At 59.2% G+C, this 15,143-nt stretch overlaps 1 protein-coding gene across 2 annotated transcripts in view; it reads right to left on the bottom strand.

Moving 5' to 3' along the window:
• Nucleotides 1–369: 369 nt before the first annotated feature.
• SREBF2 (sterol regulatory element binding transcription factor 2) overlaps nt 370–15,143 on the bottom strand; it is a 65,679-nt gene continuing 50,905 nt past the window's right edge. For both annotated transcript variants that reach the window (XM_032416799.1, XM_032416800.1), the window contains exons 12-19: nt 12,978–13,146; nt 11,720–11,837; nt 10,768–10,877; nt 9,243–9,375; nt 6,657–6,825; nt 4,379–4,564; nt 2,626–2,737; nt 370–2,098 (exon numbers count right to left, since the gene is read on the bottom strand). In XM_032416799.1, the coding sequence (XP_032272690.1) occupies nt 1,878–2,098; nt 2,626–2,737; nt 4,379–4,564; nt 6,657–6,825; nt 9,243–9,375; nt 10,768–10,877; nt 11,720–11,837; nt 12,978–13,146 (1,218 nt within the window). In that variant the 3' untranslated portion in view covers nt 370–1,877. The remainder of the gene's footprint in view (nt 2,099–2,625; nt 2,738–4,378; nt 4,565–6,656; nt 6,826–9,242; nt 9,376–10,767; nt 10,878–11,719; nt 11,838–12,977; nt 13,147–15,143) is intronic.

Genomic DNA, 15,143 nt, shown 5'->3' with positions numbered 1-15,143 from the left:
AGGAAGGGGAAACTAAGGGGCAGCCCACCCAGTAGGGGGGAGATTTATCTTTGAAGGGTGAGCACACACGGGCTTAGCACCCCAAATCCCAAACCCCCGCTGCTGTGAGCGGCCAGCTGTGTCCTGGTACAGGGACGTCGGCCTCCAGCAGCGCCTCGGGCTGCCCTTCTATCCCAGGCTCCGTCCCGGCAGTGGCGTCGGAAGGAAGGGGACGGTGTGGGTGGGGGAGGAAGGTCCTTCCGACTGAAACCTTCCAGGGGCCTCTCAGCAGAGAGGGAGGGGCTGTGCTCAGTCCCTGACCCCCCGGAAGCCAAGCCACGCAGCCACCTAGTCATGACAGCGGTCACACTACAGACCCCACACGCCTCCTGCTGGGTGGTACCAATCTGTGTTTATTGAGTAACCTACATCCAGGACACAGTGAATGATTCCATATCAAGGAAGCCATAGGTGTAGCCCCTTTTCCGTGAAAAACCACCCCCTCCCACCCCTAAACAATAATGAGAAAAGGCACGGTATATACACATGACACAAGGGCTGGCTCATGGCGGGGGTAGGGCGGGGACCACAAATGACTGTGTGTGGGGAGGGGCAGCAGAGACAGAAAGGGGGTAAGGTCCAAGCCGAGCCATTCCAGCCTGCACTCGGCATCAGGGGGAGCCCCCGCTGCGTGTACCCCCCAGTCTGTGCTGGGGCCCCTGCACAGGCGGGGAGGGAAGGCAGCCCCTCTCAGCCTCACAGCAGGCTCTGGGGTCTCAGGCAGTCCTCGGGTCCTGCTAGAAATGGCCTCGGGAGGAACCAACCCGGGTGGGGGGATCCAGAAAAGTGGGACTTTTCCTCCCAGGACCCCCGTCAAGGCAGGGGGCCTTATTCCTAGTGTCTACCCCAAAAAGGGATGGAGAGGGATTGGGGGTTGGTCCCTGCCACCCTGGCTTATTTTCAGGTCCAGAATTAGGGATAAAAATAGACTGGAGGTGGAGTTGGAGGAAGGAGTTGGGGTGGGAGGGAATTGAGAACCCACACTGAAGGCCCCTGGTCCTCAGTCCCGCTGGGTGGCTTCATGTCTCCCAGCCCCCTGGGCCTACCCTGAGCTTGGGCTGGCATCCCAGGGGGCGGGGGGAGTGGGAAGGAACAGGACAATTAAATAAGATACCATTTATTTTTTAAAAAATTAAAAAATAATTCCGACATTATTTCATCCAACCCCAGGCCTGCCCCCTGCCTCCCACTTGCCTCCCCAGGGCTGGGCTCCCCTCCTTCCTTGGCTGTCCTGTGTAATAAAGAGAAAACAATGAACTGGCTTTGTCAGGCACAGGGGAGGGGACACAGACCCAAGGGGAGAAATAAAGATGCCACAGCAACTCAGCCCTGCATCACGGCAAACCCAAGCACACGGATATAAAAACATCTGTATAAAAAGGGGGAAAGGGGCAAGCTGGGCACAGTGCCAAGGGTGAAGCGCTCTGGTGCCCAGAGACCTATGTCCCCCACGGGGAAAGCCTGATAAAAAACCAGGAAGCAGGAAAGGGGGCTGTTCGGGGAGAGAAGAGCTGGGAAGGGTTGAGGGCTGGAGGCAGGGGCCAAGCAGGCTGGGAGCCCCCCGCTGCTTTCAAGTCAGGGAGCTCCTCAATGCCTGCCCTGCCCTGGCTTTCCTCTGCCAGCCCCGCGGGCCCCGGGACCACGGCAGCTCTCCACAGCAGCTCTGGGGGGCTCGGCCCAGGGGCCTACCAGGCTGAGGTGGTCCACCAGCCTCGGCAGGCAACAGCTCCGGAGACAAGGCTCATCCCACAACTCCCAGAGGGAGCAGGGCGAGAGACCGAGAGACAGAGGGAGGAGGGCGAGGGAGGCAGCGGGCTGAGGTGGGCAGAGCCCAGGGGTCAGGAGGCGGCGATGGCCGTGCCGCCCCCCAGCTTGACAATCATCTGCTGGCAGTCGTTGCATGAGCGCCGGTCACCCGCCTTCTCCAGGGTGCGGGCCGCCTCAGCCAGCAGCACCGCCCGCTGGCCCGGGGAGGAGAGGAAGGACAGCGGAAGGTGGCGGCAGGCCAGGAGGATGGCGGTGGCCCGCTCTCGCTGGCCGGGCCAGGTGTCCACCTCTCCTGCGGGAAGGGCGAGATACGTGGAGGGACCAGTCACCGAGAGCCCTCCAGGACGCAGGGGCTGTTCCAAGGGCTTGCTGTGGGCACGCTTATGGGACCTCAGGCACCCAGTGAGGTGGGTTCCAGTGCCCGCCCCGGGCCACGGACGACCGCGGAGGATCGTGGCTGGTACCCTGCAGCTAGTACTCGGTGGTGGGTGGGAGACGCCCCCCCATGCAGTGTGGCTCCGGGGACACGCCCCCCCCCTCCAGTGCTGGGACAACATCTCCCCGCTCCTGAGGCTAGACCCACAGCCCGACCAAACCGCAGCCTTCCGGCGTTCCCAGCTTCTCCCCAGCAGCCCCCGCCGAACCGAGCCTCGGGCTGCTCCTGTTCTCGCGCCCCCCCCCCCCCCCCCCCACCCCCCCCCCGGGGGGCCCCCCCGGGGGCCCCCCCCCCCCCCCCCCGAGAACACTGCAGTGGGGCTACCCGCTGGGGCTCAGGCAGGGGCCCCAGCAGGCCCAGGGCCGGGGTGCCGGCCGGCTCACCGTGCTTGGTGCTCTGCGCGGCGCGCCGGCGGAGGCTGTGCTCCAGCAGCTGGTGGGTGCGGGTGGGGCTGGCTCCCGCCATCAGGCGCACGGTGGCTTCGTGCAGGAACACCTGGGGAGGCGCAGGGGGACACGGCCGTTCGGACCCCAGCAGGTGCCTCTCCCGGCACCTCAGCGGCCGCCCCGACGGCAGCCCTTCCGCCCACACGACCCTGCCCTGCTCTCCCCGTGCTCACTGGGCCTTCCAGTCCCAGCCAGGAGCGGGGAGCACGGCACAGGCAGGCTGGGGGGGGGCAGCCGTGAGCCTGAGCCAGGAAAGACGAAGAGGACTGCTCCCCTCTCTGGACACAGAGAGAGCACGGACACGCCCCCTGGGTTGGAAGACAAGAGGCCTGGGTGCAGCCTCAAGTCCTGGGGGGGCTGCCTCCAGCTTGAGACCCGGGTGGGGTGAGACAGGGGCAGCAGGAGGGGGGGCTAGCTGGGTGGGCACCAGGGAGGCTTGGTCCTGTTTCCTTCAGTTGCTTCAGAAAGCGAGGCCAGAAGGTTTCCAGGTGCAAGTGCAGCTCTTCTGTAAATACGAGTCACTGGGGAATGGGAGGCCAGGCCTAGATCTAGGATTCCTTAAAATCTCAAGGCTCCTTTATACCTTCGTATCTCCATCTGTAGGAAGGCTACGGGGGGGGCACTAAAGAGTGTCAGCAGCGGGCAAGCAGGGTGGAAATGGTGTCTCAGGAGAAGGCCTGTGATGCCAGCCGCGCCCCGAACAGACCACGGGGCCCCGAACCCTAGGGCACACTCCTCTTGTCCCCAGCGGAGGGTGGGTCCCCGGTGATTATGTGTGTTTTGTCCACTGTCCGTCCTGGCTCACTGCACACGGGAGCCACATGTGACCCTGTGAGGGCCCAAGGAGCAGGCAGCCTTGCTCGTTCGTGCCCTTCCCCCACCCTCACTGACAGTTCTGCCCTTCTCACTTGAGATTTTCGAAAGTAATTCAGGCAAAACCATGGTGAGTACATTACTCTAATTAGCAATAAAAATAAAACAAGGAAATTATTTGGGTCCAATAAGCCCAATTATACAACTGCCCTCAGGGACTTCTCAGATCCTGTGGCTGGCACCACGGGGATGTGACGGGCGGTCAGGCGGCAGAACCACAGCCCCCAGCGGCTCAGGAAAGGAATGAAATGAAGTTCTAGGAGGATTCTGTCACTCTGACACCAGTTAGAAAAACCAGAGCAGAGCTCTCTCCGTGCCCTTCCCAGCCATCCCAGGGCCAGAGCTCCTGCCACCCTCGCGCTCCGCAGGTTCCGCAGGTGAGGGGCACCCCGCCTATGGGCCACGCGGCCTGCTCGCTGCCACGCCCCAGGCCCGGGGTACCCCACTAACACATGCAGAAGGGGAGACCCAGGGGCGCCTGGGTGGCTCAGTTGGTTAAAGCGACTGCCTTCGGCTCAGGTCATGATCCTGGAGTCCCAGGATCGAGTCCCGCATTGGGCTCCCTGCTCAGTGGGGAGTCTGCTTCTCCCTCTGACCCTCCCCGCCCTCATGTACTCTCTCTCTCATTCTCTCTCTCTCAAATAAATAAATAAAATCTTTAAAAAAAAAAAAAAAAAGAAGGGGAGACCCAGCCCCCGGCCCAGCGCTCGACAGGCTAGCTGGCAGACCTCAGAGGACCCACTCTGCAACCCCACACTGGCGCCCCACTGGGTTCCAGGGCGCCCCCCCCCGCCCTTCCCTGCCGGCCGGGCCTCACCTTACGGTACGCCGGGCGGAAGCTGTGTGCCAGCCGGCGCAGGCTGCCCAGGTCCCGCTGGAAGCCGGCCAGTTCAGCACCCGATGCGTGGTACGGCTCGCCCAGGGCCTGGCTGGCTCCTGCCTGCTTCTGCCAGAGTGCTGTCCTCAGCGACAGTAGCAGGTCACAGGTCAGCAGCTGGACCACCTGTCGAGTGAGCCACGAGGGAGGAGAGAGGTGACTGGCCTATTGCTGGGACAGGGATCCCCGCAACTCTCAGGTGCTCCCCAGCCCGACACTCAGCAGCGCCAGGAGGAGTGGAGAGTCCCAGAGGGGCAGCAGCCTGGGAGACACGCCACAGGGAGCAAGGGAACAGCTCAAGGGTGAACTCGGGCTCACGGCACCTGGTCCTTTCCGTGGCCGCAGGTGGGAGATCTGTTCTTCCCATTCTGTGGGGGAGGAAGTGAGGCCCAGAGAGGGGCACAGCTTGTGTGTCAGGGCTCTGACAGAAGGCAGAGGTTCCTCCCACCTCACAGGAGCACCCCCGCGGCTGGCCTGGAGGCCCAGATACCCAAAAGGCGCCACGGCCCTGCCCCTCAAGTAGGATCGAAGGGCCTGAAATGGAAGCATAGCCAGGAGATGGAGGAGGAGGAGAGGCTCACGTCAAGAGAAGGCAGCCAAGGCTCGGCCCGAGTGGTCCCTAGGGTTGGGGAAACGGGAGTGAGAGCAGGTGGAACCACGGAGCAGTTGAATGCTTGGTTTAGCCCCACAGACCTAAATCAATTGTGGTTTTGCCACCGACCAGCACACGACTAAACCTCCCGGCCTCAGTCTCCTCATCCATGGAAAGGGCACCACAAGGCTGTTGTGGTACATGAGGGCACTGTGTGTGTGTCCCGCGCCCGGGCTTGGGGAGCAGTCAATGCCAGCCGCTGCAAGCATGGACGCCGCACGAGTGGGGGCCCACGAGGCCGGGCCGCCTGCCTGGCTCCCGTCAGCACCAGGGAGCAGTGAGGGCGAGGAGGCAGCCCAGTCCTTTTTGAGGGGGGTCACACGTGGCCCTCCAGTTCAGATGGGCTTCCTGAGGATATTCCCCTTCTTGCCCCTTCGCCAGGGCACTGGACCCAACCTGGACCCTGCCTCGTGCCTGCCCAGTGTCCTGTCCCTTTGCCACTGTGTTTTCTGGCTGATGATAGCCTCAGGGGGACACGGATGAGGCCTTCCTCTTCAAACAAAACCTGACACTTCTAAAAGGTGAGCGCTATAGGGAGCACCTGTGGATGGGGGTAGCAGCCTGGGGCTGGATTATGTCCTTTGAGAGATGCCTGGCTCCATGGGGTCTCCTTCTTCTCGGCCCATTTTCCCATAGAAAATGCCCTAAGGGTGCCGCGGCCTCTCTCACGTTCCCCAAACTCAGCTGAGACTCTCTGGTTCTCTCACGAAGACAAACTCTACAGGAGACCAGCAGCGGAGAGGCACCACAGCCACGGCCCCCATCCCCAGTCTGCTTCCGGCTGCTCCAGGACGCAGGGCTCCTCCACGGGCCTTTACTCTTGGGCCCTCCCTGCACATGGCTTGTCCCGTAGGGCTGGCACGCTTCCTGGGCTCACCCCAGGATCTGAGGCCCCTGAGCACCTCTTAGCCGGAAGTGCCCCGCTAGCCACTGGGGACCAAACCTCAGTGAAGGTCTGAGTCTAACCCTCGAGGTCACAGCTCGTCCCTCCCTTTGTGGAGGGAAACCATGCTCCTGAGTGAGCTTTTAGTTGTGGGCACTCCTGCCCTCCCCTCTGCCGGGACGGCCAGGCCTTGGGATCCAGCAGTGACCACAGTGCCCCCTAACAAGGCCTGGGGAGGGAGAGTCTCGAGGGCCAGGCAGGCCTCTGTGATGCACTGTGGAAACATTGCATGGGTACGACCAGAACATGCAATGCAACTACAATGCACCGCAGCTGCCCGCAAGGACGCGTGCGTCTGGCCACGGAGGCGCCCGGGGCATGTGCGGGAGCGTGCAGGCGCCCAGTCGAAGGCTGGCCTGCAGCGACCGGGGGAAGTCGTGCAAGCTGCCTGGAGCAAACGCAGAGCCCTGGCCAGCAGGATCCGGGACTCAGGGAACCCAGCAAAAGTGCAGGTGGAAACATACTTGCCCGAAGGACTAAAAGGGACCCCAACTGGGCCAGAACTGCTGGCCTGGTTTGCCTTCTGGACAGCCCCACGGGCCGGGTAAGCTCCAGGTGGGTCGGAGTGTTCTCCCCACCACAGCTGAGCTCCTCCCCCAGGCGCCAGGCCAGCTCGCACTCACGTGGTTGAGGGTGAGGTCGCAGGTGGCCCCGCTCACGTTGAGGCTGCTCCAGAGGCGGCCGCTGGCCCTCTCACAGTGGCAGAAGGCACTCTGCTGCCCGTCCGCCTTCCCAGAGAGTGAGGTGTGCATAGCTCTGCAGGTGTGGAAGACGGCCTTCACCAGGGGGCTCCTGGGCAGTGGGGGGGAGAGGCAAGAGGTCAGCGAGTGTCACCTGGGCAGCAAGAGGGGCCTGAGCTGGTGACACGTGGGTCTGTCCACTCAAATGCCGCCATAATCGCTCCAGATCCGAAGTGCCAGCCCTGAATGAGGGTGGGGCTCCCCCCCCAGCAGCTCCTTCATTCAGGGAGTGGTGGCAGAGCCCCAGGCCTGGCGATGCAGCAGCCAACAACCCAACTCCCTGCCTGCGGGCGCCCACTTTCTAGTGCAGGAGTCAGAGAGAACACGCACTGAACACTGAGATGTACGCGCCATGAAAGAAAGTCAAGCAGAGGAAGAAGGTGGCATCTTATGAGGCATGGTGGTCAAGGATGTCCTCTCTGGAAGAGAGAGACCTGAGGAGACAGGAGTGAGCCGTGTGGCTAGGGAGGATTCCAGGCAGAGGAGCAACAAGTGCAAAGGCCCTGAGTCCTCCCTGATGCATGGAGAATATCCAGGGGCCGGCGTGGCTGGAGGGAAGGAAACAAGGGGAGCAGAGGGAGGGCAGGCCCTTCGCAGCCGAGCCACGGCCCCCATCCCCAGTCTGCTTCCGGCTGCTCCAGGACGCAGGCCCCCGGAGCTCACCTCCTTTTCCTTTCCCACTCGTGCGCCTCTGCAGACGGGGTCGCAGGGCAGTGCCCCCTCTCACCAACTTGCCTCCTGAGGCTTAATCCATCTGCTGTGCCCCCTGGGCTGCCTTCTCCTGTCCTGCCCCCTGGGCCAGGCCCTTTGTACCTACCTCTGGTCCCCCTGACACCGACCTGTGGTTGCCGGGCCTCCCTCCCACTGGCCCAGAACCCCTCCCCGTGAAGAGGCGCGCTGGCTGCCTCACAGAAGCACGACCGGCTTGGTGAAGGCAATCGCACCAGCTGCCCACAGGACAAGTGCCCACACAGGCCAGGCCGCTATCAATCCGCTCGGGGCTGCGACCGGCTCTCGTGTGCACTGGGGCCTCTCAGAACTCAGAACGCAGCTGCCACCAAGAGGGCCTCAGTTAAGCACCCACTCAATAAACCATGGAGCCAGGAAGGGGTGTGGGAGACCTGGGGAAAGGGCATGTGACGGAGAGGAAAGGATCAGAGACCCAGGCTCAACCAGCAGGACTGCCACTAAAGAGCCACCTGACAGTCAAACAATCTACCTGTGCCTCAGTTTCCTCCTCTGTAAAGTGGCCACAATCCCACTTGTTGCCACCTATGGTGGCATGAAGTATTGACTCCATTATTTGCACCTGCTCTCTGAGGGGCCATTCCCTCAGAAGCTGGGTGTTCAACTCCCTAGAGAAACGGAGCTTCTTCTCATACAGCAGATCGGGGAGAGGCCTGGGGAGGCTGGGGATGGGAGAGGGGTCTCACGGCATCGTTATCCCTAAAGAGCAAAGGGACCCCAGAGGGACTGAATTCAGGGGGAGGAATGTCTGCTGAGGGTCTTAGCGGATGCCAGGGCTCCGCTGCTTACATGAGGGGACTCTGGACGATTGACCTGCCATGTCCTCAGGCACACTGGCTGGGAGACAGCACACACAGGGTGGAGTGCAAGGTGGGTGCTGACTGGTCAGGGTGCTTAAAACACAGGTTACTTAAGTGAAATTGGGGTGTCAGACCTACCTCAGAGAACCTGCCTAGACCTACTTTTCTCAGCTCCTTTCTGCTTTCCTGGTTAATGCTTTGCTTGACAGGAAATGTTTCAGCCTTGGCTCTGAGGACCAGACCTGGTGGGGCTTTTCTGTCTTGGAGCATTCTACTACTTCTCTGGAGTTGCAGAAGATGTTAGGGACGCTCAGGCAGAAACAGCCCGTGTCAGCAGGCACGGTGGAGCGTCACTATGGGCCAAATGCTCCCAAGAGGCAGGCGTGAGTCCCCCAAGAGGAAGGTCAAAAGCTCTCTGGTTAGGCCTCGTGCTACAGGCCCAAGGCCCTTTTAGTGACAGGGCTGATGGGGGGCTAAAAGGCAGCTGGAAGGAAACTGGAGACCATGCTGGCCCACGAGAGAAGGTTCTCGGGCCCTCCCAAGCCCTGAGCTGGCCGTGAGCCATCACCACACTGCCTGGCTTCTCCAGGAGCCTCTGAAGACACCAGCAGCCACACTGCTCTCCCTCCAGCCTGGGGCTCCATGGGGGATGGGGGAGGAGGCCCCGGAACTAGCAGTGACAGCTGCTGGGACAACAGACGCACAGACGGGGTCCTTGCCAAGCTCCGTTTCTCCGTGCTGCCCTCCTCCTCCCTCTCGCTTTCTCTCTCCATCTACCATGTAGTCCCCAGGCTGCCTGACCTTTCACCCCAGTGACCACTCAGACCTGCTCGCTCCTGCTAACATGGAGAAGGGAGCCTGGCATGCCTGGCCTCTGGGATTCCCCCCCCCGAGAGGTAAGTGGTCAAGGGGGCTTACGCACTCTGTCACTTCCAGGGCTTTGGGGACACGCTCTACTTCAGTAAAATGAGCGCGTACAGCGGCATCGTCTCCCTGGAGCCAGCTGATGGCCACAGTGATGGCGGATGTCCACCACCGACAGATGACATCTGGACCTAGAAGGGAACAGTACCAAACACGACTCCGGCACCCGCAGATTGACAGCGCTCAGTCCGGCTGCGTGCGCCCAGTTCCTGTGTGCACGAGCCATCATTACCTTCTGCAGATGGGCTGGGGACCTTTGGGTGGCCCCTCATACAATTCCGGTGGGACATGAGCCAGCACTATCTTTTGGAAAGGGTTTGGCAACGTGTATCAAGAGCCTTAAAGATGCTCACTCCCATTAATCTAGTAACCCCATTTTGGGCAACCTATCATCCAAAAATTGGCCTAAACAGAGAAAAAAAAGAGTAACAAAGATGTTCACTGCAGTGTAACTTTTAAAAAAAATTTATTTATTTGAGAGAGAGTGCAAGAGAATGCGCGCACACGCATGCGCATGAGCAGGGAGGAGGGGCAGGGGGAGAGAATCTTAAGCAGGCTCCCCGCTGAGCGATCTCACCACCCTGAAATCAGGACCTGAGCCAAAATCAAGAGTTGGACACTCAACCGACTGTGCCTCCCAGGCGCCCCTTTAGTGTAATTTTTAAGTAAAATGCTGGAAACAACCTGAATCTCCAACAGTCATGAAAAATGGGGCTTCCCAAGTGTTTGCAGTAAGAGGCTCTTGTTAGAATCTTGTCTTTCCCTCTCAGAGGCTCAGTTTTCCCAGCTGCAGAATGACGGTGCTAGTGGTCTCGCCATGCCAGGGGTGGGGGGCGGAAATGTAAGATAAAAGGCGGAAGAGCCTGTGCTTTCCCCAAGACAGTCCACAGGGTCAGAGGTCAGGGGTGGCTGCTTTTCTGGAATCTTTTCCTCCCCGGGGAGAATGGCCAGAAGGGAGCCTGATAGCCCCCCTGTCCCAGCAGCCCCAGAAAGAGCTGCTACACCATCATCCTGCTGGCCGTCTAGGGACAGAAGCAAAGACTGTCCTGGGGCCAATGTCCTGTTCAGCAGGCTGCACTGGCTCGGCCGATGCGGAGCTGCAGAGCAGTACAGATAACCGGACGAAAAAGCCTCTTCAGCAGAGAGTGTCAGACCCAAAAGCAGCCTTGGGGGCCACTGTGCATCTGAGAGTGAGCCACCACCAGCCCCCGGTGTCTGGACCACTTGCTGCCCAGTCTGGGTGCTTGGGAAGGTTACTGCCTCACTCGGCCAGGGCCCAGGAAAGAGATTCACTGCTCCTCGTCCCACTTCTAGGAGAATCATGATTTCCTGTCCCCGAATGCCACCCACCAGGGGGTACCTATGGGCTGGGGCTACGTGCAGGCCACAGATACACACCTCAGATCCAGAGAAGATTCCCAAGTGCACACTCATAACTGCCCCGGACCCCCTAGGACAAACGGGCTGTGAAGGAGTGAATTAAGCAACACGAGGCCCGCAGAGCCACCCTGCAGAATGCTTACCAAGGGCTGACTTGAGCACGGAGCTGCTGGAGAAGGGTGGGGTCACAATCCCCACAGAGTCCACAAAAGAATTAAGTAATTTCAGGTACTCCAGAGCATTAGAGAACTCACTAGAAAGAAAAGAAACGGTCCCCCTGTATCATCAATCAGAACGTACAGAAGGCCCCCCCTCATGCCTGGCTTCGACGCTCCAGTTTAAGACCCAATGGCCATTTTGGTCCCTTCCCCTGCATCACGCCAGACACACCCTGAGCCCGGCCCCCAACGCTGTTCCCAGTCTCCACAGGCCTTCTTTCTTCACGTGTCCCTGGGCTGCTCCTGATGCGCCAGCCCTTCTCTTTCATCCCTTGTCCAGCAAAACCTGACTCCTCCCCTCAAGGCCTAGTTCAAATGTCCTCTCCTCCCACCCGTCTGCCGATGTCACGGGGCAGAACTGGCCTCCCTTCCCTGTTCAGGTGCACTCCAGTCGGGACCTGGGCTTTGTAGGACCCTGACTTTGGCACCTGTCCACCCCGCACGTCTCACTCTGAGGAGGAAAGACTATGCTCCATTGCTCTGTAAGAATAAGAAATTGCCTGGCACACTGTATAAAGGTCTGGGTCCCCCAGATGTCTGCCTTCTGCTCAGCCCACCACATTCCATTCCTCTGTCCTTGGCAGGCCTCACCCCCTCCACACCCCAAAAAGCGAAGCAACCCAGTGAGATCTCTGATCTGTTCTAAGAACTGCCTCCACTTGGTGAAGGGATGGGGAAGGCAGCAGCCTCGGTCTGGGGCTAAAGTAAAGAGGTGAGGTCAGAGCTCCCATGGGACTCTCGTGCGGCTGCCAGCTTTGAGAAATAAACACCAAGGAATCATTTGGTTTCCCTGCAGACCCTACACTAGGGCTTGTTTCCTGCCTGGTGTGTGGGCCTCGCAGATGCTGGAAGCAGGGGCCCATCCTGGGGACATTACCAGCTCTCTTCGTCCTGGTCTCCAGCCTTCTTCTTGGCCTGAGGCTTCACCAGTGACTCCACAGCTCGCTCCAGCAGGTTCTTGCAGAAGGCCTGGTGGACCTGGGCAATGGGGTCAGCTGAAGAAGAGGGGAAAGGCCAAAAGGGTCAGATGGTCTTCTCATGAGCCCATTTTGTCTTTGCAGAGAAAACAGAGGGTGGGGAGAGGAACCTGAGAAACAGCTCTCCTCTCTGAATGGGGATCAAACCCCCTTTTCCACCAAAGCCCAGAAGCACTCTGCTCGATAGCTGGAAGGTGGGGGGAGATGTGGGGGAGTGGTGCTGTGTCTCCTGGCACAGTACTCAGTACCTCCATTCAAGGTTGGGGTTGCAAGCCTTATCAGTAAACAGAAAGTGGGAAGGTGGATAGTCAGCCGAGGAGAACAAAGTGGTGGCTGCTGCCTTGACATGACATGGAAGACCTGCTCCTGTTTTCCAGGCCTTTGTGGCCAGCGATGGTCTGGCTGCGCTGATTAAACGAGTGGCCTTGTAATGCTTGCCAACAGCTGTCATGGCCAAGTTCCCAACTGGCAGGCCCAAAGCAGGGTGGCAGCAGCCCCTTCCCTCCCGTCCCATGTGCAGACATGGGGGCCACCATCTGACAGGGACACTTAGGAACACATTCTGGGCAACAAGGCCTAGAAAGAGAGCCTGCATGAGGTGAGAAAGCTTGTGGAAGTCTGCAGTGTAGACAAAGCAGACCGCGGGGATGGAGCTGAGATTTAGGAGGCTTTCACTTGTATCCTTTCTTTTTGGTGTCGTGCGCCATTCTTATACTGAGCCGTAAGTGATTATTTTTGAAAAAAAAGGACAGCGGAAGCTCACGCCCCGGCCATTCCTGCACAACACGCCTCACTCTCCCCAGGCGCGCACTTTAGAGAGGGGAGAGCGCCCGGGAGCAGAAAGCCACCGGCCGCTCATGTTTGAGAGCGGGGCGAGTCGCCTCAGATCACTGTCAAACAGCAGGGACAGCAAGCCAGCATCCCCCCTGCTGCCTGGAGTCCTGTCCCCGTCACCACTCTGAGCACTTGATGACTGCCTGTCGCCTACTGTTCTCTGCTTTCCAGTGGGACCAGCGAACAGCAACTCCACTCATCCTCTGTGTCTCCAAAGCACCCAGAATAAAGGTGAGAACAAGACCGAGTTTGGAGCACAGTCCCCCTGAAGTCCTGGGGGTTCTCGTGGTTTTCTCCAACCCCCAGTGGCTGCAAAATTCTCACCTGGGTTCCTCTGAGCACAGTAGAGACTCTCCTTGGCAGCCGACTTCACCGACCAGCTCCGCTCCATGAAAAACTTCTGGCCCAGGGGGTGACACAGCCAACGTAGTGAGTCGGGGACCGCGCTGCGCTCAGGGCCACACAGGCTCTGGGCTCTACTGAGGAAGTAGCTCTGCGGAAGGACAAGGACCAGGGGTAATTCCACGGTGGCAGAATGCTGGCTGCAGCCACTGTGGGGCTATCAGAAAGCACCGCCGCGGTGGAGACAGGCTGGGGCAAGACCAACAGGAGGGCCGGGCCCCTCGCGTCCGTGGAAGTAAACTCCACCGCTGAAACCAGGGCAAGTGGCTCTGGGGGAGCCAGCTGGACTTGGTGACCAGGTACCACCTCCAACAGGGCCCCCGCTGCACCCTGTCCTGCTCGGTAGGCCTAACCCTCCTGGAATCTCCCTCTGGCCCTGCTGGCATTGAACCTGCAGAGGTGAGGAGGGGCGGTTCGTGGAGGAGAGGTCACGGAGGCTCCGCAGCTGTATGTCCACCCTCAGCCCTGTGAGGGCCTCCGTGTCCAAGCCAGGTGGCCCCAGCCTGGGGTCCTGGGACTTTTCCTTATCTGTCATTTTAATTACTTATCCTTTAGAATATTTTGAGGCAAAAGAGTGGTCTGCTTTGACTAATTTTTCATCTCTTTTAGCTATGAGTATTAAGAGTATAGAGAAGCACAAAGCAAGTGGCTAGGAACTGTTATTTGTATCACCCTCACTCAGGAAAGCACTGGAGTGATGGGGTAGCCAACGGTTCGTCCAAGGACCCAGGCAGGCACGCGTGTGTATGGCTGATGTCTTTCCCCCCAAAGCTGGCCTTACAAGGGCTTTATCTAGCCCCCTGAAGAGACTTCCGCACCATCCCTAGATGATCCCCTGACGTGAACACCAGCCTGTGAGGGAAGACCGAGAGAGACTCAGAGCCTCTTTGCTGGGCCCTTCGAAGCCAGTGCCCTAATCTCCCAAGCCCCTCCTCTGCCTGCAGGGTAACATCACTCCAGGCCTCCAGGAAGAAGAACTGCAGGCATGCTGTCTACCCAAGTTTTCAGAAATTCTGTCATTTATGGAGTGAGGATATTTTTACTCTAAAATCCATGATTTCCAACCCATACACCCAGTGCAGACAATCTGAATTGAGGAGCTGAGCCGAGAAGGATGGGAGGGAGGGAGGTAGAAGCACAAGACCCAGTGCTCAGAAAATCCAGAGGGGCCACTGGGATAGGCTCGCAGACTTCAACCTTCACACTTCCGCCCTTGCCTCCACAATGAGGGCAGTGCCTCCTTGTCTGCTTCAGGCTGACGGTTCTGACCTTTACTGGGCTCTAAGTAGCCATCAGCTAATATAACGGCTTCAGAAGACTTGAATGCCAGGGTCAGAAATAGCACCGCCAAAGTGCCACTCAGGGAACACAGACTAAGATGACGGACTCTCATGGGGGCGGTAGAGATATGGAGAGTGCTGCCTGAATCTGAGAAAATGACCTGGCCCAACTGCTCTACAGAATCTAATACTGTCACAGCACTTCCCTGAAGTCTCTCATCACGGGACCAGCAGCACTAAGGACCTTCCCTCCTCTCTGCTGACCGCTGTATTTGAGACAGGACACTGGAGAACAAATGCAGAGGAATCCCATGACCTTCTCCTGACCCTCAACAAAGTGCTTGCTGAATCTGAGCTTGTAACTGCAGTGAGGAGCCTGAATGGGACAAGAGGTTGGGGGTGGGGTGGTGGCCATCCCAGGGCCTCTGAGGTCAGAGAACCTTCTCACGGTTACTGATCAGGAAGGGAGCACCGTGCTGCTCCAGGAGAAACTGAAAACAACTGGTCCCTCAGAAAGGCCCAAACGTCACCAAGAAAAGCAGAAACAGGGGCGCCTGCCTGGGTGGCTCAGTCGTTGGGCATCTGCCTTCGGCTCAGGTCATGATCCCAGGGTCCTGGGATCGAGCCCCGCATCGGGCTCCCTGCTCAGCCAGGAGCCTGCTTCTCCCTCTCCCACTCCCCCTGCTTGTGTTCCCTCTCTCACTGTGTCTCTTTCTCTGTCAAATAAATAAATAAAATCTTAAAAAAAGAAAAGAAAAGAAAAGAAAAGCAGAAACAAAGCCTGGTTAGGTGGTTTTGCAAGGGGAAC

Source organism: Phoca vitulina, unplaced genomic scaffold, assembly GCF_004348235.1.
Source record: "Phoca vitulina isolate PV1807 unplaced genomic scaffold, GSC_HSeal_1.0 scaffold19, whole genome shotgun sequence".
Classification (NCBI taxonomy): Eukaryota; Metazoa; Chordata; class Mammalia; order Carnivora; family Phocidae; genus Phoca; species Phoca vitulina.
The sequence above is the reverse complement of the archived record's forward strand: the minus strand, read 5'-3'. Positions and strand labels throughout refer to the sequence as shown.